A 23,263-nucleotide genomic window follows, 5' to 3' on the forward strand; every position below is an offset into this window, starting at 1 on the left:
AAACGGGATGGCCTTAACAAACAGGAGTTTATTCTTTTACAGTTTGGAGGCTTTACGTCCAAGTTCAAAGTGCCAGGTTCTAGGGACTGGGTGAAAGCCCCTCAACCTTGGGGTCCAGCTCTGCCTCCTGCTCCCAGCCCCTGGAGCTAGAGGCATTTCTTTACTCAGCTGCTGGTTGCTGAGGCTGAGAAGCCCCAAGGTTGATAAAAAGGGACAGTCCCGATGTTACCAAATCACATGGCAGGCCATTAACTTAAGTCCATTATAAGTCCCAAAGTTGGCAGAGCATGGCAGGCTGCTGAGCAATGACACAGCTATATGCAGCATCCAAGTGTGCCATAGACTGGAGACCATTCCCAAGGCTTCTGCTTATATATAGGAAGCAGACCACATCCCAAAGGCAGCTACCCAGCTGTTTGTGGTAGATCCCACCATGGAGTTGATTGCGAGTCTCATCCTGGGGAATAACTACCACCAGCTGCCCAGCCACTCAACCAGGCCCAGCCAAGTTGACACACAAACATAACTACCACAGGATTGTATATCACTTGGGCCAACTCCTAGGTAACAGAAACAAACAACAAAAAAAAACTCACTGCCATCGAGTTGATTCCGACTCATAGCGACTCCCTTTGGGTTTCTGAGGCAGTAAATCTTTACAGAAGTGGCTTGCCCAGGCTTCCTTCCATGGAGTGGCTGGTGGGTTTGAACTGCCAACTTGTGGTTAGCAGTCAAATGCCTTAGGTACTATGCCATCAGAACTCCTTGATAACAGAGGTCAAGTTCAATTTTGTTTGACTTCCTCAAAATAAACAGCATAATGCTCTGCCAGTGGTATCTACTACATAAAGCTTTGTTAAATAAGTAGGAATGGGAAGTTGAGACCTCATAATGGAAAAGACAATTCAGCATTAATCTGGTTGTTGAGAGAGAGTCACACTGATTCCCCATTCATTTTAATTCACTTGTCAGAGTTAGAAAAGATAAAAATGGCATTCTGAATGAGAAATCATACTATTTTTGTGAGATAATACTCAGATATAAACATAGAATAACAGGAAAACTATCCATCTAGTGAGTCTGACATTTGAATCTAGGACCTTTTTCTACTAGATTTTGAAGTTTCAGTCTAGGCAATTGATAGAGTCAAGGTATTTTAGTTTCAGGGTGAATGCATCTTTGAAGCAGTGCCTTAAGGTACTATGAAAACAATATGAAATTCACAATAGTTCTTTTCTCCTTTTCCCATGGTGTTTCGTTTTGTGTTTCTAAATTTTATTGTAGTTGGAGGTAAAAGTTTTGCAGAGCAAATTAGATTTCCATTCAGCATTTTATATATATTTTATTTTGTAACGTTGTTTGTAATCCCCTCAATGAACAGCACTCTTCCTGCTTCCTCCCTGAGTTCCCCATTTGCAATCATTCTTCTTCCTGCCCCCACCTGCCTTCCGAGCGTTGTTTTTGGGCAAATACTGCCCTTTTGGTCTTGTAAAGTTGATTATATTGAAAAGTACATTCCTCCGTGATGTTATTAATCACTTCGTAGGCCTATGTGGTGTTTGGCTGAAAGTTGATTCCCAAGGATGGGTTTATCTCCAGTGTTGAAGGTGTATAAAGGTCACAGTCTCAGAGTCTTTATCAGACCAGGAAGTCTGGTCTTTTGTAAGATTTTCTATTTTTGTTCTACATTTTTTTTTTCTCCCTCTCTGTCCAGGACTTTCTATTATAATCCTAATGAGAGCAGTTCTGGTCTCAGGGTCATGGAGGCTATGGTTCACGTGGGCCATTAGTCCTTTGGACTGATTGGTTCCTTGTGTCTGATTTCACGCTTCTTTGCTCTGGATGGAAAGAAACCAGTAGTTCCATCTTAGCTGGCTGCCCCCAAGCTTTTGAGACCCTAGTCGCTACTCACCAAAGTAGGATGTAGAGCATTGTCTTTGTGGCCTATGTTATGCCATTTAACCAAATGTCCCCTGAGACTGTAGTCCTAAATCCCCAAGCTGAGTGACTCATTCCCTCTCGAGTTTGGTCATGACTAAGAAGTTTTTGAACTTTGCCCCCGTGTGCTCTGTGATATACTTGGATATATTTGCAGTATATTACAAATATATATGTAGAAGTATCCTCTGTGAAACCTATATATACTCATTTTCACGTATTATTGAGTATTGTAATGAAAGAAGTCTTTGTATTCCCCTTTAATTTTCTTTATTTTCAAAATATTTAGCTCCCCAGTGAAAGAACAGTGACATTTACTTAAAACTTTGCTTTTAAATAGAATGTACACTAATGGCTAGAAGGTAAAAAATTTTAACTTCATTAGCAGACCAATTGACATTTTCTGTTACACCTGGATTTTTATTCAAATTTTTCATTCCATCTTGAAAGATATATATATGTATTTTTTTTTATTTTTAGTGTGGATGATTATATAACCTAGTGGTTAAAGCAGGGGCTTCTGTGTTCTCCAACACATATTTTGAACTCTTGCTCTGTTAAACTAAGGCTTAGTGTCCTTTTCAGTAAAATGGGATAATAGTGTCTACATAATTGAATTGAATGAGATAATCTATGTGAAGCACGAAGCATTAAGTATAGTGCTGACACACAGTGAACACACTAGCTAGTGTTATTTGTATTATTTGAGATTCTATTGTCTTCATATTTTATGTATTTTTTAACATCCATATCTAATCTTATAATCAATGTTTTTATCAGGAATGTGAAGTTCGGATTTTGTGAATCTGAATTAGTTCATCCTTTTTCCTTTATCTCTTGTCAAAAATTTTAGCTAGACTACAATATTTTTATTTTCATTAAAATAAATATTATTAATTATACATATTTTTTGATTTATTAAAAAGCAAAATAAAAATTGTAAATAACATTTTTATTACTATAAAATTAGTAAGTTCATTGAAGATTTATGAAATGCTGAAAGTATATAAAAAAGAAAAGTAGTATCTTCTGTAATCCCACTCTCAAATATAATCAATGTTAGCATTTCTGTGAAATCTCTTACAGTCAGAATGCCAAACATTCTGCAGGTCTTTTATTACTGATTTAGGGAGTGTTCTTATTTGTCTCATTCCAGGGATGTTCTTGGTCAGTTATATTTGTGGATCTGGATGCTCATAATCGCAACAGACAAACTTTGTGCTCTTTGTTACCTAGAGAATCAAGATCTCATGTAAGATATTTTTATAATTAATATGAACTATCACATAAAATTTTTATGTAATTTTGCTTTTTTTTTTCAAGACAGTGCTCTAAAATGGTACAATGGTAAAAGATTAGAAGAATATTGTTCATTATTTGTATTTCTTTTGGGTAAAATTCCTTTTGTTTCCTGTTTCTTCTCTGTCATTTGATTAACTTTGTCTAATAAACTTTACTATTTATCCATTATTCAACCATTCAAATATAGTCTTAGGGTGATAACATTTGAGTATATATGTTTCCACATACTTTATGCACATATATAGTATTTTTATTTTGTGAAGTGGAATCATATTGTTCACAATATATGATAACCTAATTCTGTTGATGAGCAAAATATCATGGACATGATTCCATATGACTAAGCATATTCCTACATATAAGTTTTAATGACTGCTCATTTGTTCAACAGTTGCTGCATATTTAGATTGTGTTCTGTTTTTCACAATATAAACAAGTAAATTGTTATAACAAAGGAAATTGTGATGCCTGATTATTGGTGTTCAATTTTTATACACTGCCTTAATTAATATTTTAAGATTTGAGTCCAGTGTTGAACCTTGAAAGTACTCTTTATTAATGAATAAACTTTATCTCCTTTGTAAAGTTCACTAAAGCTGCTGTATTAACGTATACATGTCCCTTGCAGCAAAGCTATTGGATAACTTAATTGACCTTTCATCCCTGTATGTCTTCTTGGACTGTCTTGACTGTGTCGCTGCTGCCGCTCACTTTCTGCTCTTTCTAACGGCTCCAGAACACAGACGCCGCCCTGCTCCCCTGCATCAGCTATCCTGCATTTGCCCTGGATGATGAAGTTCTGTTTAACCAGACACTTGATAAAGTGGTTAGAAAGTTAAAAGGAAAATATGGATTTAAGCGTTTCTTGAGAGATGGCTATAGAACATCATTGGAAGATCCCAACAGACGCTACTACAAACCAGCAGAAATTAAGGTATCACGAACTCTCCCACAATAGCAGCACAGCGCATATTCAGGAGGCAGACTTCTTGGGTTTGAATTCTGGCTCAACATTTGCTAGCCACAAGGCCATTGGAATATTAAACACTCTCTGTTTAATATTCTTTCTTGGTAAAATAATACCAGTCTCCTGAGATTATTCTGAGAATTAAATGAGTAAATATACATAAAACTGCTGAGAATAGTGCTTGGCACATAGTAAGTTCTCAATAAGTGTTACTTCGGATTCTTATCAGTGAGACCCATTTGCTCATTGGGTGTGTAATTTTTCTATTGCATTTTCAGTTCTCTGCCTGCCTGCTTCATACTGTTTATCTTATATAATAGCAATTATTTATTTGTCATCCAGCTTTCAATCTATTAAGCAAATCTCTTATTGAAACTGCCAGTCCTTCCCTTTTGTGTTTTTCTGTTCCATTTTGAAACTTCCCTTGGAAATAATAGCCTTTTAAATATTTAGTTTTAAAATACTATTTCAAATGTATAAACCTACACTACCATATCCAAGTTTATACTAGCTGTTTTTAAGCCTTCCAGAAAGCTGTAACTCCCACCACACTCTTCCTGCCCCCAAAAAATGTAAGCATCCGTGCACATTGCTGAAGAATTTGCTTTAGTGGGACAGATTGAAAATATTTATGTAAGCATGGTTTTAACTTTGACTCAGTCAATGAGGATAGGTCAGTCTCTGCATAAAAAAAATGTTGAGGTAACATTGTACCTTGTAATTTGTTTGTCAATTAACATACCACTCTTAAATTTCACATAAGCTTAAGTTTTTCAAGACTACCAGATAAGCTGTGGATTATTTTATTTAATTTCATAGTTGACTACTATTTGGGAGTGTTGAGAACTATTTCATTGTGTATGTTTTTGAGATTTTACAGCTGTCTGTTAGATTGAGCCTAGAAGTCCATTTATATCTTAAACATCTTTTTTTAAATTTATTTTTATTGTAATTTTGGTGAAAGTTTACAGAGCAAATTCATTTTCCATACAGAAGTTCATGTGTACTTTGTCTTATGACATTGACTGTAATTTCCCACAATGCAGCAGCTCTCCTCCCTGTTCCTCCCAATACTTACCTCTTCTCTGTGTCCTTCTCTCCTGCACTCCTGCCTCACAAGCTGTCTCCCTGGACATACACAGCCCTTCTGTTCTCCCATGATTGATCTCTCCAAAGAGTGTATCTTCCTAATGTAAATGTTCAGTTTATAGTCCTGTCTTTTGTTTTATCTCTTAAACATCTTTAGATGTTTCTCTTCTATTTAGTACATTTCTTGCACTGATTTACAGCACTTACATTTTAATTAGACTTCCTGCATACTTGAACTTGAACCAGCAGACCTTCTCTATTTCTGCACTTCTTGCTCAGCATCACCAAGGAAAGGCAGATAGTATGAATAGGTGCCACCTCAATTTCAGGACATCCATCTCGGCACATAACAACAATGGCAACATCTTGGTTCAGTCCTCCTCATGACTTTCATTGCTTGTCAGTCCTCCTGTGTGACCCTCTTGAAAGCTTTTCTAGCTTTTTCCTTATAGACCAGGAGGCTGTCGTTCAAACAGAACAAAAGGATACCGCATGGTTTAAAATCAGGAAGGAAGTGCATCAGGGTTGTATCCTTTCACCATACTTATTCAATCCATATGCTGAACAAATAATCTGAGAAGCTGGACTATATGAAGAAGAACATGGCATCAGGATAGGAGGAAGACTCATTAACCACCTGCGATATGCAGATGACACAACTTTGCTTGCTGAAAGTGAAGATGACTTTAAACACTTACTGATGAATATTAAAGACTACAGGCTGCAGTATGGATTACATCTGAACAGAAAGAAAGCAAAAATCCTCACAACTGGACTGATAAGCAGCATCACAATAAATGGAGAAAAGATTGCAGTTGTTAAAGATTTCATATTACTTGGTTCCACAATCAACACCAATGGAAGCAGTAGTTAAGACAACAGATGATGTATTGCACTGGGCAAATCTGCTGCAGAAGACCTCTTTAAAGTCCTGAAGAACAAAGATGTCTCCTTGAAGACTAAGGTGTGCCTAACCCAAGCCATGGTATTTTCAGTCACCTCAAATGCATGTGAGAGCTGGACAGTGAACAAGGAAGACTGAAGAACAGTTGATGCTTTTGAGCTGTGGTGTTGGTGAAGAATGCTGAAAGTACCATGGACTGCCAAAAGAATGAACAAATCTGTCCTAGAGTGCAGCCAGAATGCTTCTTAGAAGCGAGAATGGCCAGACTTCGTCTCACCTACTTTGGTCATGTTGTCAGAAGGGACCATTCCCTGGAGAAGGATATCATGCTTGGTAAAGTAGAGGGTCAGTGAAAAAGGAGAAGGCCTTCAACACAGTAGTTGCAACAGTGGACTCAGGTATAGCAAGGATTGTGAGGCTGGCACAGGATCGGGCAGTGTTTCATTCTGTCATACATAGGGTCGCTATGAGTCGGAGCTGACTCGACGGCACCTAACAACAACAACAACATAATGTTCCTAGACCTTGCTTCTTACTTCCTGCTTGCCAGGTTTTCATTTCTGTGTGGTCTTCCCACTGCATCTCTCCTCATCCATGCTTACCTCCATCTCTCTTGTCTCATGGAAGGTGCTTGTTTTTCCTTCTAAGGCTAACCTTCCATCCGTGCATCACATTATGTTCTCTTGTCCTTCCTTGAGATTCCTCTATATCATTTGCTTTCTTGTCTAATACAACAATGTTCATCTCCATCTTTCTCTTTGTTTTCTCTTTATCTCCACTCCACATTCCTTCTATTTTGCTCCTCCAGTTCACAAGAACTTCTTTTCCTCAGCATAAACATTTTGACCATCCTCCTTAAATAAGCAAACAAAAAGTTCTCCCTTTACCATCATCCCTATCTTCATCCTGTCCTCCCTGTGTTCACAGCCACATTCTGAGAAGAATGGCCTGTACGTGGTTTCTTTCTTTGTTTACGTTTTACCCACTCACTTTTCCCCCTTTTAACCTAGCTTCTTGCCCCTAGCATTCCTCAGTAGCTGTGCTGGCTTCAGTCAGTTTAGATTACTGGAGCATAATGGAGGCTTTCCTGACCTGGTTTCACTGAACCTCTTTTCAGTGTCTGAATGTTTTGACTGAGTCCTTTTTCTTGGTTATTTTCCATTTGTTGTGATTGCACTCTCTTCCTACTTCTGTGATTATTTACTCACTGACTTCTTAGCCTTCTTTGCAGGAGTCTAAGCCTCAATCCTGATAGTCAGCCATTCTAGGCTCTTCCTTGTCACTTACCCTTTTTATCAATCACCAACTCTGGCAAATACAGCCAAAATCTTATAAATCTGTTCTTTTCTGTTATTACTCCTTGGTTAGGGATGGTGGTTCATAACCAGAAGTGATTTTGCCCCTCATGGAAAATTTGGCAATGTCTGGAGACATTTTCATTGTCACAACTTGGTGGGTGGTACTGACATATAGAGGTTAGAACCCAGAGATATTGCTAAACATCCTACAATGCACAGGGCAGCCCCCCTTCCCACAGCAAAGAATTATTTGACCCAAATATTAATAGTGCAAAAGTTGAAAGCCTGTTTAGACTATTATTATTTCTCTTTCAGTTGCTCCAGCAATCTTCCATCTGGTCTGATTTCTTGTCCTACAATTCTCATCAATTCTGTAACTGCTCAACCTAGCAAGTAAATCTAATATATGTCTAATTCTGCTCAATATTCACCATTGGTTCCCTGTAGTTTACAGATCAAAGTCTCAGTCTCTTAGCATGACTTTCCAAACCCTTCCTGGTCTGACTGGCCTGGCCCACCTGATGGACTTCAGCTTTCACTACTATCTCCTTGCTTGTTCCAGAAACACTGAACTTGAACATACTTTATGCTTCCACGAATCTATGGTTTGCACTTTTTGTTTTCTCTGCCTGAAGTTTCCTTAGTTCACCTTTTCAGTCGAAACCCATTCATCATCAGGCAAAGCATCTCCTTCCCTGTAAGCCCTGCCCTGACCTTTTAGGGAGATCCAGGTGGTTCGTTGCCTGTGTTCCTGCAATACCATGTATAGATATTTCTCAATGGACTGCAGTTGTTTATTTACAACTGCCTCCCCACTAGCTGTGAGAACATGAGAGAATGTACTCTATCTTTTTATCTAATTGGTATCATTAATTAGTACTTAGCAGATGTTTATTGATTGAATGACTATTGTTTGATAGATTGAACAAATGAACGCTTGAATAATGAGAATCTTGAATTTAAAAAAGAAGAGTGAAATGACATATATCCTAACTATAACTGTTCTACTTGTTTGTGAAAGATTTCATTTTAGTGCTGGTTTTATTTTCTATTTCAGCTATTTGATGGCATTGAATGTGAATTTCCCATATTTTTCCTTTACATGATGATTGATGGTAAGTGAGCTTTGTTTCTGAAATTTAAACTATAGGATATATGTTGTTTAAAGAAAAGCAGAAAAGAAATATGACTCCTTTTACCCACAAAATAAACTGCACTCAGTGCTGTTAACTGCTCTGCATTTTTATATGTTAGCCGTCTATTCTCTGAGTGGAGGTTAAATAATTTGAAGAATTAAAAATATACTTTGAAGCATTTACAAAATGATAGTAATCTATTATTCATATTTATAAAGCAGAATTTTTATTAATAGAAATCATGCATATTATAATCTGTGACATGGATATTTTTAATACTTAGAGAATTTCAAATAATAAAAATTTAATTTTCAATTTTAAATTCTAGCATGACCTTCAAAAATCAATTTTTTAAGTATACATATTTGCAGTACTTTTTTTTCCAGTTTTAATGTGATCATTTACATAGAAAATTGCTGAGATAGTCATAAATGAGCTAATGGATATTTTTAAGGCAAAATTTCTGTGATGCTTACTGAGTTTAACTGCTGTTGGATTTTATGTTTTAGGAGTTTTTAGGAACAATCCCCAACAAGTAAAGGAATATCGGGAACTTCTGACTCCAGTACTTCATCATACCACAGAAGGTATAGTTGGATTGTCTTTTCAAGAAGTTTTTCTTCCAAGATTTCCTTGAAGTTCCTTTAAAATATATAAATGATTCCTTTATAAAGCATAGCAGTTTATAATAAATTGAAAAAATGAATGGGACATCAAATAAAATTAGAAAAAAAGATCTCTATTAATTTGTTATAATACTTTGTTGTTATAAGAGGACTTCATTAGGTAGTCATGGCTATAATGCTTCCAGTGTAATTTGCCAGGTGGTCAGAGGTTCTTTGTCAGTTACTTACCTCACCCCACTTAATTTGACAGTAATATAAAGTGACTGATGTTATCCAGGTCACCCAGTATGTTATGCTCTGGTAAGCACTGCTGTTTCCAGAGGGCCTCTCAGAGAGGCTCTGTCCCAGTCTAAATGGTCTGGGAACATCTTGGCCTCCTCTTTGGAGTTACTTCTAAAACGCTTAGCATGTTATTTGGATGCTCAAATGTCGTTTTAGGGGATGGAGTTTATGTTTTAGAAATGGTCAAAAGGCCCAGTCTTACAAGTAAGGGTATATTTGTTTTGGTCAAAGATCAGTAGAAGCTTTAAGGAACATAACCAATTTTTCAGTAATACTGGAATTCTGATTCTCAAAGCAATTGCCAGGAAGAAGCTTCAGATATCTTTTGGAGTTTGGAAGTAATAATGGAGTAAGGATAGAGTCTCGTGAGTGAACATCTTTTAAAACATATTTATCTGGAAGTTATAAAGTACAGTAGGTGACTTAGCCTAATGTCCTCTGTGTTCATCCATGTTATGAGGTGTTTCTCAGATTCATCATTACTCTTTAACATTGGGTTGTATTGATTGTGTGTGTTTCCCATAGTTTGTTTATCCATCCATCTGTTGATGGACACCTAGGTTGTTTCCATCTTTTTGCGTTGTGAATAATGCTGCGATTCCGTGGGTGTGCATATATCCGTTCATGTCAGGGCTCTTATTTCTCTAGGATATATATCTCGTAGTGAGATTGCTGGGTCATAGGATATTTCAAATTCCAACCTCCTCCCCCCACCCCCCAGTTCCTAACTTGAAAGGTGTCTAAGGGCCATAGTCTTGGGGATCTCATCAGTCTTCATGGAACCAATAAACCTAGTCTTTTTTATGATTTTGACTTTTGCTGCACATTTCTCTCCACTCTATCTGGGACTTCTATAGTGATCCCTTTGAAAGTAGTCAGCAATGGTAGCCAGTTACCATTTACTTCTTCTGGTCTCAGGGTCATGGAAGCTGGGATTCATGTGGACCATTAGTCCTTTGGGCTAATTATTTCCTTGTGTTTTTGATTTTCTTCACTCTTCTTTGCTCCAGATGGGGAGAGACCATTTGTTGCACCTTAGATGGCCACTTACAAGCTCTTAAGACCCCAGTCACTACTCACTGAAGTAGGATATATAACGTTGTCTTTGTGGACTACATTATGCCAGTTGACCTTAGTGTGCCCCAAAACTATGGTCCTGAGCCACCATGCTCAGCAAATCATTCCTTCGAGGGAATGATTACTAAGACGTTTTCATAACTTTGCCCCCTGTATGCTCTACTACATTCACAGACATATTTGCAGCACATATAAGTACATATATAGAAATATCTCTGTCAAACCTGTTATTCACGGGTGTAGTCCCCTTCCCCTTCCTACTGCACTTTAGATTATCTATCAGAGTATCCCCTTGCAGGTTATTTTTATTCGTGTTATTGCAAGATTGTGTGCTTAGAAGTATTCACCGCTGTTGCCTTTAACTCGCGTGCTCCTCCCTGTGTCTTTGTTGCCTTGACCCTTTTGTGCTGACCCCCTCCCCCATTACATATTGCATTTCCCTTCAGCCAAGTTAATATGTGTCTATCCTCTAGTTGGTGATTTTCCTTCCTGAAAGTTTGTGCTTTTCTTCTTTTTCATTTTGGGGTGAAGGTTTATTAATTTTCTTTGAGGTTACCCTGTAATTTATTATTATCTTCCCAAGTTTCAAGCAGTCCGTTCTGTCTTGATATCGTCTTGACTTCCTCTTCATTTGGAAGTTCTGTAGCTGTATCACTTACTCCTATTTTGGCTGTGTATTTATCATCATTTACAAATTGGCATTTCTGTTTCCTGTTTTCCATCTTGTGGGTTTGTTTTATTTTTGATACTTCTGAACCTGAGTTGATTTCCAGATGATGTTGCTGTATGTCTTAATCTCTGCTTGTTGTCTACATTGGTAGTTCTTTGTCCAGAGGGCTGCTCTTAGCATTTCTAATAAGGTTGGTCTCGTTTTTGCAAATTCTCTATTTGTTAGATATGTAATTCTTAGTTAGCAGTTTTTCTTTTCTTTTCTTTCAGCATTTTATATATGTCATTCCTTTGCCTTCTTGTTTGCATGGATTCTGGCAAGAAATCAGAACTTAGTCTTTTCGTTTTACCCAAGCTGCTTTCAGCATTCTTTCTTTGTCTTTGATTTTGGACCGTTTGATGATGGTGTGTTTTGGTGATTTTCTTTTGGGATCTATCCTATTCGGAGTTCTTTGAGCATCTTCAACGTATATCTGTTTGTCTTTCATAATATTAGAGAAATGTTTTTCTGAAAATTTTTGAGAATTTTCTCAGTGCTTTTTTTTTTCCCCCTCTTACTGTTCTGGAAACTTGATGACACCCAGCAACAACAACAATATGTTTATGTGAGAATCTAGTTATTGGTTGATTGGTTGAAATCTAGACATGATGCAGTTCTTTAATCAGGTCCTAATTTGAAATATATGATGACCAAAGATTGTGTTGATAGTGCCAAAATACAGGATTCCTAGGGCTGTCATAATGAATTAGAATAAATGTGATGGCTTAAAACAACAAATTTATTTTTTCACAGTTCTGGAGGTCAGAAATCCAAAATCAAGGTGAGAGTAGGATTAGTTCTGGAGGCTCAGGAAGAAATCCATTCCATGCTTCTCTTCTAGCTTCTGGTAGCTCTTGGCAGTCCTTGGCTTTCCTTGGCTTGTAGATATATCACTTCCATCTCTGCCTCTGTCTTCATCCTTTCCCTCTGGATTCCTGTGTTTTCTCTTCTCTCTTGTAAGTCCAGTGTCCTCAGATATAGGGCCTGTCCTCATCTAGTATGATCTCATATTGAGATCCCTAATTACATCTACAAAGACCCTTAAGGCCACATTCACAAATAGCAGGTGGACATATCTTTTTGTAGAACACTATTCAACCCATTGGGAGCTCTGGTAGCATAGTGCCTAAGGCACTTGACTACTAACCAGAAGGATGATAGTTCAAACCCACTAGCCACTCCTCAGAAGGAAGATGGGACAATCTACTTCCATAGTGATACTGCCTCAGAAACCCAAGGAGGGGTCGCTATGAGTTAGGTCCAACTCGACAGCACATAACAACAACAACAACAACACTGTTCTGGAATTCCAGTCACGTGTAAATTATTCCTTTTGATGGTGTTCCAAACGAATCTTAAACTTTTTTCTTATTATTTGTTTTTTTTTTTCATTCTTGTTTCTGATTTTTCTCCAACAGATAGTGATTGAGTGATTTGTCTTCAATCTTGCTAATTCTGCATTCCATTGATTCAGTTCTACTCCTTTGTCCTTCCAGTGTATTATCCACTTCTGAAATTTTAATATTAATCTTCTGGATTTCTATTTGATGTTTTTGTAGAGTTTCTAATTTTCAGTTTATTTTGTCAATTATTTGTTCTTGTCTTTAAAAAAAAAAATTCTAGAGTTTTTTCTGTGTTTTCCTTGATTTGTCTGTGCTTTCCTCAGACTCTCTCTCAATCAGATAGTTCCACTGTCATTTTTCCCTCTGGAAGATTTTCTGCCCCTGTACTTTGGTCACTTGTTTAAGGCATCTTGTCCTGTTTGTGTGTGTGTGTATGTAATTTGAAGTTGTCTATTGTCTCCAAGATATTTTAGTGTTATTGTATTAATTTATTGATATGTTTTTTCACTTCAATCTTATTTTTTATTTTTTTCTGTTTTAATATAGCCAAGCAATACAGCAGTTGTATTACTCTAGTCACTAGCTGAGGTGAGGGCAGGCTGGGTAGGTGTTGGCCACTGTGTCATCCATCAAGTAGTGCTTGAACAGGTTGAGGCACTCGCCCAGAGGCTTGGGCAGCAGATGTGTATGGGTATGTTTGGGTAGGGTCACTGGCTTCTAATGCTGGGTCAAGATAGAATGGAAAAGGGGAGTTACGTGAAGGGGGGGGGATGAAAGGAAAAAGACAAAAAGGGGGAAGGAAGAAGGTACACCTCAGAAGAGAGAAAAAAGAAGAAGAACAAATAAACACCAACAAAAATAAAATAAGAAGCTGCTGAAATCCCCAAGACTATGGCCCGTAGACAGCCTTCAGGCCTCGAGCCAAACTCACCCCCATGCTCAACTTTAAGCCAAATAAGAAGGCCTGTAAGGTGAGCAGTAACACCAAGGAGGTGGAAGTGCTGCATTTGCCTAGGGATAAATCTCAGAAGGCAATAAGTGATAAGAAAGAAGGATAGATGGAAACAGTGAACTGAAGGAGAATGTGGGAAGAGTGCTGTTACATTGTGGGAACTGAGATCAGTGTCACAAATCAAACTACGTGTGAATTGAATGTAAAACTAATTTGCTTTGTAAACTTTCTCTCAAACTACAATAAAAAGCGAAAAAAAATGATAGGGTATCAGTGTCTTAGGTTAGGTTCTCTAGAGGAGCAAAACCAGTGATGTGTGTGTAGAGAGAGAGGGAGAAAGATGATTGATTGATTTTAAGGAAATGAGTCACACAGTTGTGGAGGCATGGCAAGTCCCAAATCCATGAGTCAGGCATCAGGCTGGAGGCTTCCTCTGACTCACATGGTCCCAGGGACGGTTGTACCCAAAATCAACAGGTCAGATGGCAGGCTGCCGGTTCACGGTGCTGCGGGAAGTGATGAATACCAAAATTGGCATGTCACGGGGCAGGCATGGACTAGAGATCTGCTAATGATGAGTTGGGTGTAGAATCGAGAGGAGAGTGAGTTTGCCAGAACATCCATATATATTGGATGCAGGCCACACCCCCAAGGAAATCCCCCTTACATCAGATCACAAAATGGAGAATAATTACAGAATACTGAGAATCATGGCCTCGCCAACTTGACACATAATATTAATCATTACAGTTGATCAGAAATGGGTTGCCTTATGGGTACATGCACAAACTGTTAGTCACATCACTAAGCCCCATTCCTTTCTTACATGAATTTTGTGACACTCTTCTGGTTTTCCATAAATATCTGTGAGAAAATACTTTGTATTACATGCTCACCTTTTAAAATACTTTTAAATGTTAAAGTTATGAAGTGCCTCTGGGTAAATACTGGATCACAAATAAATAATAATTAAAAACAATTATTTATGTTTCATGATCCAAATCACTTACCTAATATAAGAAAAAATGTATTGAATTTTGTAATGAGTGTCATATTTGAAATTCTTTGAATCAGATATTTTAGTATTCAAGGAAGGTCATTGATATATTGAGATGGTAGTTTAGTGTACCATACTTCAGGCTTCATCATGGTCACAGAATGAAGTACATATTATTCTTAAATGTTTTTAGTAGTTTTAAGCACCAAGTCTCACTATCAATTGGTACATGAAGGAAAAAGTGAAATTGATAGAAACCTATGTAATTTTATTGTTGTTGTTATGTGCCATCTAGTTGGGCCCGACTCATAGCAACTCCTCCTTGGGTTTCTGAGGTGGTATCACTACAGAAGTAGATTGTGCCATCTTCCTTCCAAGGAGTGGCTAGTGGATTTGAACCACCAGCCTTCTAGTTAGCAGTCACATGCCTTAAATACTACACTACCAGAGCTCCCTGTAATTTTATTAGGAAAATTAAATTTACTGTGGGCTGATGATGTAAATAATGCCTAAGGCATTTGACTGCTAACCAGAAGGCTGGCAGTTCAGACCCACCAACCACTCCTTGGAAGGAAGAGTGAGCAATCTACTTCTGTAGTGATATCACCTTGGAAACCGAAGGAGGGGTCACTGTGGGTTGGAACTGACTCAGCAGCAGTGAGTTTGGTTTTTTGATGGTGCAAAATACCTTTTGTAGCATCCTACCAGAATATTCATCTTTATGTCATACAGAAAAATCTTACTCTTTAAATACTATTTTTCAGTTTACATCAAGGAATATTATTAAATGGGTTGGTCAAAAGGAGCCCATGTGATGCAGTAGTTAGGTGCTCAGCTGCTACTAAAAAAGTCAGTGGTTCTAATCCTTTAGCTGCTCTGCAAGAAAAAGATGTGGCGTTCTGCTTCCATAAAGATTACAGCCTTGGACCCTTGTGTGGCAGTTCTCCTATGTCCTATAGGATCACTATCAGTCAGAATCGGCTCAAGGCAATGAGTTTAATGGGGATCACAGGAGAAGAAGGATTTTTATTTTTTTTCAATGATATTGAATGGTAGATAATGGACTTAATGTCTAAATGGGGATTTCTTTGCTCTAAGCGATGGTTCAGGGTTGTAATTCTTCATTTAAGATTATACAATATCTCATCTGTGAAGCTTCCATAGACTAATCCTATTAAAAATGCCTTCTATTGCTCTAAATATTTGTGTACTGTATATTTGTGGATTCATTTAAAGATGTTAAAATTAAATGTTGTTAAAGGAGATTATGTACACATTGTTGGCTAAAGCATAATGTATGCTGTCGAATTAGTGTCTTAATGTCAAGAAGCTTTTCTCATGTGTTTCATTGGCAACTTCTAACAGGAGCTAGAATATCCAATGTTCTATACATAGCCTTTCAAATCTGTTACTTCCTTACAACCTTTCTCTCTCCTTGCTTTCTAAACATGGAAATTTCTTGAAGTGAAAGTTGGGGGTAGGCACGGATTTGTTCCATTTTAAATATATATTTTTTAAACTCCACAGGATATCCTGTCGTGCCAAAGTACTATTATGTGCCAGCCGACTTTGTAGAACTTGAAAAAAGAAATCCTGGTAGTCAAAAGCGATTTCCTAGCAACTGTGGCCGTGATGGAAAACTGTTTCTTTGGGGACAAGCCCTTTATATCATTGCAAATCTCCTGGGTAAGTGGAGAAGATTGAGAATTATTATTATTATTATTATCATCATCATCATCATCATCATCATCATCTAGCATATTATTAGGTTGGGTTGCTTTTCAAGCTGTTCAGAGGTCTTTGGGTAGTTTCTTAGCATGTAAAGATATGTTAATATGTCTGTTTCACTGAGTGATAATGGACAGTTTTGGGGAAGAAAGTCTAAGTGTCGGTACCATTATGATTATTTTAGGGACTGATTTAGCTCTGTGGATAGGCTTCTAACATAAGACTATGGGAACTTTGAGTTATTTTCATATGGTGTAATAAAATTTTGATTTCATAAAACAGTCATGCTTGGTCATTGCTTTAGTAAGCCACTTTCCAAAAGGAATTGGTTATCTGAAAGTTCGCTTCTTTCCATTAAGTACACATTGGCAGTTTTCTCAGTTAGCTAGAGGCTTAATGGGGCCATTATTCATAATTCTCTGAAGAATTGTTTTTCAGCTTCTTCTACAACTTCAGCTGAATCAGAGAACTCCTGACACATTGAAATGAAGGGTAATTTAATGAATACAGGAAGCAGTATGCATCTTCCTGCATCATTCCTTATTAAAATTTTAAATATTCTTAACTTTTCCCTCAAAAGGACTATGATTTTAGAGTCTGAATTCCTTTATACCAAACAGATTATGAACCAGGTAATTGTGAATGCTGTAACTGAACTACAAGAACTGCTGCTACGTGGAATGCTATTCTTGTCTTTGTTGTTTCTAGCATTACTGCAGAAACACTAGACTTGTTTGTACTGTAGGAGTAATCAGCTTTAGATATTTTAATTTTTGTTTTTACTTTTTTTTTAACATTGCACTAGAAAAGTGTATTTCAAAGGCTAGATTTCCAATTCAGTGATATAGAAGATTGGCAGAAACTAACCAAAGCATAGACAATTAAGAACGTGTAAATCTACCTGTCCTGCCTCTATGCCGTCTTCCTTTTCCAAGGTTACTACTGAGCTCAGTCCATCCACTTGTGCTCTGTATCCCCATCCTGCCTTCTTACTAGCCATCCATCACCATTAACTTCCCCTTTGGACATGGGTCAGTTGGCCAAATGCTTTTTTCAGCCTACCTTATTCCTGACTGTAGTTAGTCTCTGTGCTTACTTAATACTAATTTAAGGACTTGGAGAAAACTTTTCTTCCTTAAAGGAACAACTTTTTGACAAGCAGTTGATATTATCTGTATTTGTTTTGCCTGTGATTTTTCCAAAGGGAGACACTGTACCCATGAAGTCGTTTGTTTCAATCAAGCCAAGTTAGATTGTCTCGGGTATTATTATATGAATACAAAGAAACTGTTGATATCCACTGCTAAATAAAAACATATTTTAGTAGGGGAGTAGTTAACCTATGTAAAGGCAAGAATTTTAATGTTAGAATTACAAGTTTCTAAAGCCACCAGCCACTTCCCGGCAGGAAGGTTGGGCAATTTTCTTCTGTAGTGATACCGCCTCGGTAACCCAAGGAGGGGTCACTTTGAGTTGATTCTGACTTGACAGCAGTGAGTTTGGTAGTTTTGGTTTGGTATATACTTTTTAGTTGGAAAATAAAAATAACTATAATGAAATTTTTCTTTGGTCTGACACTGAAAACTGGTCCTTAGGATCTGGGATTTGAGGTCTACACCTTCTTCATCCTGTTTTTTGCTCTATCTCCAGAGTGGGGCTGGCAGAATTAGAAAGAGTAAAGTTTGAATACAGCCTCTGGATAAAACTGCAGGGCTTATGCAAAAGTGACTACACCCTACATAAGCAAATTTTTAAAAAAGAAAAAGATCGAGAACGATATCTATCAGTAAAGTATTGGGCCTGCCTTACTCCAAAATAAATTAGCAGGACTTGAATGACCTGCTAAAAGATGGGATTTTCTTACGTCAGCGCCAGAGTGAGTAGAAAACAGTCCGGGTCATGCGTCCACCGCGGTTTCATGACTGAAGAGAAGAGATGCTGCAGGGCTGGCCTGAAAAAACAGAATCTTTTTTTTTTTTCTTTTCCCTGATGTGTATCTACAAAGGCAGTAAAGAACATGCAGAAGATGCATTGGAATTGATGAAACCACAAAGTTATGTCCTGCTGTAAAAAGGTGCTACATATTCATTAGCACCTGGCCTAGCTTTGTGTCATCTGGTTCACAGCTCACAGGTTAAGATGAATGAGATCTCAGAGGAGTGAGTCACTTAGTTCTCCTTCACTATTACATACACGTTCCCCCAAGAACCATCAACTTCTGTGAATTTTTAGTAAGGTTCCAGACACCACATTTACCAACAAAATTTTATTTAAACTCGTTAAAGGAGCCTCAGGTGAATATCTACTTGACAACATTTTATGGGCAGTTAATTGAAGTTGTTATTTTTACATGAAGGTAATAGAATTGTGAATCTTTAAAAATATTCTTTAATATATGACTTTTGCTAATTCAGGTCGGTTTGTATCCCAGTGAAATCCAGTAAGGATATTTTGCTTTCTATATGCCTTACTAAATAATTATTGAGTCGGATCCAACACACAGCGACCCCTCCTTGGATTTCCGAGGTGGTATCACTGTGGAAGTACATTGCCCAACCTTCCTTCCGAGGAGGGGCTAGTGTGTTTAAACCACCAGCCTTCTGGTTAGCAGAGTAAATAATTATGCACCAAAACTATATGACTTCTATTCCTTTGTTATCATTATGCTGTTTACTGGCTAAGGCCTGAACCCTCCACTGTGTTCTTTAGAAATAGCAAATTATTTACAGTAATTCCTTTTTCTTTCTTTAGAAATATTATACTTTTAGCAATCAAATGTTTGCTCTGTAAAATAGATAACTATTATAAATATGTTGGTTTTAAATCAGATAAGACACATTTTAAGATATATTTGACTCATCTTAGAATGGAATGGTCATTAGTTATACCTTCAGGTATTATTTGAATTTGAAAGTTTAGGAATTACTTATATAAGAAATAACTGTAGTCGATGACGTGAGACAAAGTATATGTGAACTGCTGTATGGAAAGTGAATTTGCTCTGTAAATCTTTACCCAAATCACAATAAAAAAATAATAATAATAATAAAAGAACTACTTAAATAAGAAATAGTATATAGAATGCAGTATATCTTTTAGAGCACTTTGCAAAAATAAATAACCTTTTAAATATTTATCATATAAAAACTCGCTTGCAAATCATGAACTTTGATTTATTTATTTTTTATTTTGAGGTTCGACAAGCTAGAGAAGCATAAGGTAACATGAGATCAATTATAACTTTACATTAAAACTTCCCCAAACCCATTACTTAGATTTAATATCTTTTCTTATCCCATCTTTACAAACAAGAGAAACTAACACATTAGTTTTCAAGCCTAGAAAACAATCTGAATTCTAGATTTCACCTTGCCATTTCAGTATATATACAAGTAACATTCCTTACCCTGTACATCAGATGTTCACAGTAATGGCATTCATTCAAGTATTATAATATCCTCAATCATTAAAGATTAGAGACTTACATACCATATAACTTAAACCAGGTAAGTAAAAGAATTTTTTAGGACCAATATTTTGAAAGCTTATTAATAAATAACAAAGGTTAAGACAAAACATGTTCTTTGATTAAAATTGAATTATTGAGTGATTTTAATTAACTTCAACTTTCTTTCTAATATGTGCAGACTCCCCGAATATTCAAGTGAATAAAATGTTACTGAAATATATATCATGAGGGAATTTTTTTTCATTTGGGGATGGCTATTACTTAATATCCTTAGAGTGTTAGTTAGAGACTTCTGAAGTGATAAAATATAGAAGTACTTGACACATCCAAAGTTTTATATACATATGAAATGCACAATGAACAAATCTGTGTTGGAAGATGTACAGCAGGAATGCTCCTTAGAAGCCAGGATGGCCAGTCTTTGTCTCTGGCACTTTGGTGGTGTTATCAGAAGGGAACGGCCCCTGGAGGGGGATATCATTTTGGTGAAGTAGAGGAGCAGTGAAAAGGGGAAGCTCCTCAGTGAGGTGGATTGACACAGTGGCTACAACAGTGGGTTCAAGTGCAGCAGCGACTGGGAGGATGACGCAGGCTGGGGCAGTGTTTGCTTCTGTTGTACATTGGGTTGCCGTGAGTTGAAACTGACTTGACAACACCTAACAACAGCAACAAAACTATTTTTTAAGTCATCGTTTGGAAGCCAGTATAGTTCCCTATAGAATGGGTAGTTTAAATGATTATTACCATGCAGCAAACTTGTGAACATTTGATATAGATTCTTTCTTTGATACTATAATCTTTTTCCTCTGCTCTCATGCCCACGTTTTTCCTCTTTGTTTGATTTACTCGTCATAGTTTTTGTACTGTAATGGAAAGATCAAGGATTTGGGGGCCATGAGTTGGGGAACTTGAAAACTGAGGATTTGAATACAAGTTCTACCACTTACTACCTGTGTGAATCGAGAAATTTTGTTAACTTCCTTGAGCAACCGTTTCTTCGTTTTTAAGGTATAGGAATTAACTAATGACAAAATATGTTTAGAGCTTTTACTGTGGGACATAGTGCATGCTCAATGATACTTCTATTTCCTGTCCTGTCTCCTTCCCTCATTTTCTGTCAGCCACCATTGAGGAGGTAATGTATTTGAAATATGTTTCATAGCTCTTGTCAGTCAAGCAACTCAGGATGTTCATGGGTCATCCTTGTAGGTACCACCAAAGCCACAGAACTTACCACAAGAAGAAAACATTTCCCCAGTTACTACTTAACCATTCATCTAGTCATTGATACAACAGCAGTTTATAGAGTGCCTACTCTCTCTGTTCTATTGTTATTAGTTGCCTTTGAGTCAAACCTGGCTCGTGATGACTTTATGTATAAAAGAATGAAACATCGCCTGCTCCTGATTCTCCTGATTTTCCTGATCATTGGTGTTTGGGTCCATTGTCGTGGCCATTGGGTCAATCCGTACCATTGAGGGTCCTCCGTTTTCATTGGCCCTCCACCAAACATGATGTCTTTTTTAGCAATCGGTCTTTCTTGATAATGTCTCCAAAATAAGCAAGCTGAGGTCTCCTAAGGAACGTTCTGGCTGAATTTCTGCTGAGGCTGATTTTTTTGTTCTTCTGGCAGTCTGTAGTATGCTCAGTATTCTTCAGCATCTGTGCCATGTATTGAAAACCTAGTCGATCGTGGCTTTGTTCTAGTCACCATAATAACATCCAGTTGTTCTACAACAAAGAGGACATAGGACAGTCTATGAAATCAGTCTCTCTCTGAGGACAACCTACTTATTCTGACACTAACCAGTTGCCATCATGTTGACATCTGCTCTTTGCAGCACTGTGTGTTAGAGAGTAGAACTGTGCTCCATAAGGCTTTCAAGACAATGACCATTCAGACGCACATTGCCAGGCTTTTCTTCCAAGGTGACTTCCCAGATGCCTTTCTCCCGAGGTGTCTCTGGGTGTCAGTCTTTCAGTTAGTAGTCCAGGGCATAACTGTTTGCACTGCCCAGGCACTCCTTATTCTGATCTCCTACTTCCGAATTCCAGTGTTTGTAACTAGGATGAGCTCATTTTCATTTAAAGGAGATTTAATTATTTATATTTCTTGTCCAATTGTCTCCAAATATAAAAACCCACTGCCATTGAGTCAATTCTGACTCATAGTTACCTCCACTGGATTTCCAAAGCTGTAAGTCTTTATAGGGGAGCTCTGGTGGCGTAGTGCCTCAGGCATTTGACTGCGATCCAGAACCCACCAGCCACTCCTTGGAAAAAAGGTTGGGCAATCTACTTCCATAGTGATACCGCCTCAGAAACCCAAGGAGGGTGGCTATGAGTTGGATCCGATTTAATGGCAGTGAGTTTGGTTTGGTTTTTGGAAATCTTTATAGAAGTAGATTGCCACATCTTACTCCCACAGAGCAGCTGGTGGGTTTGAGCCACCAACCCTCTGTTTAGCAGCCAAGTGCCTTACACACTATGCCACCAGAGCTTCTTTCAATTAAATGTGGAAAATAATCCTTTTTAGAATTAAAGTCAGTAATCAAGTGCCCTCTATCTAGTGTGTGCATTGGTCTGTTTATTTCAAATGTAGTTGACTCTTTACTCATGGTTTTGCTACTGATAAAATGAATGGGTAAGAGCATGCGGGTATATTTCTACATTGTAGTTGGTAAGAGATTTCCCAGCTATTACACTTCAGAAAACTTCAAGCAGAAAGACACTGATTTCTGACCACTTTTCTTATCTTTTTCATGATATCCTTGTGATTGCAAGTGACCTACAGTGGAATTTCTGTACAGGAAGCATTATAAACATCTTGAGAGCACAAATATGTGATACTACTTTAAAGCCTTCAGTTAGAAACACTTTCTTTCTTTAGCTTATTGTACAAGTATTTCTAGAATGTTTTAGTTGAATTGCAGTTAATCATAGACTAGAAAGTATATAAAAATTTATCTTTCCACCCTTAAATTCATTAGTAAAATTGAATATGAAAGCAGTAATGCTTAGAGTCTGAGAAGACTTTTTCTACATATTGTCAAATTGTTTCCCAGAAATACTACTAATAATAAGTATTCTAAAATGTGTCAGATTCTGTTCTTTGCCCTTTACAAACGTTGTTGTTGTTGTTGTTATTTGCCGTCGAGTCGGCCCCGACTCATAGCGACCCCTCCTTGGGTTTCCGAGGCAGTATCACTACAGAAGTAGGATTGCCCAACCTTCCTTCCGAGGATTACCCTATGCAATAAAAATAAAATAATTTAAAAATTATCCTAAGTTCTCATGATACAGGTTCTGTATGTCATTGGTGAAAAAACTGAGGCTCAAAAGAGTTTCACAACTCACTAACAGTCTCACAGTTCATGACTGACATAGAATTTATTCACTTACTCAGGAGTCTAAGAGTCCTTCTCTGGCATTAAATATTCTTAAAA

General features: G+C 37.4%; 1 protein-coding gene across 1 annotated transcript in view; it reads left to right on the forward strand.

The window, feature by feature from the left end:
- PHKB (phosphorylase kinase regulatory subunit beta) overlaps positions 1-23,263 on the forward strand; it is a 286,088-nt gene that overhangs the window by 139,724 nt on the left and 123,101 nt on the right. The window contains exons 9-13 of the mRNA XM_007947818.1: positions 3,095-3,190; positions 3,977-4,174; positions 8,556-8,613; positions 9,144-9,221; positions 16,148-16,306. Coding sequence (XP_007946009.1) covers positions 3,095-3,190; positions 3,977-4,174; positions 8,556-8,613; positions 9,144-9,221; positions 16,148-16,306 — 589 coding nt within the window. The remainder of the gene's footprint in view (positions 1-3,094; positions 3,191-3,976; positions 4,175-8,555; positions 8,614-9,143; positions 9,222-16,147; positions 16,307-23,263) is intronic.

The sequence above is a fragment of the Orycteropus afer genome, unplaced genomic scaffold (assembly GCF_000298275.1).
Source record: "Orycteropus afer afer isolate SDZICR_OR568_19922 unplaced genomic scaffold, OryAfe1.0 scaffold00009, whole genome shotgun sequence".
In the NCBI taxonomy this organism is placed as follows: domain Eukaryota; kingdom Metazoa; phylum Chordata; class Mammalia; order Tubulidentata; family Orycteropodidae; genus Orycteropus; species Orycteropus afer.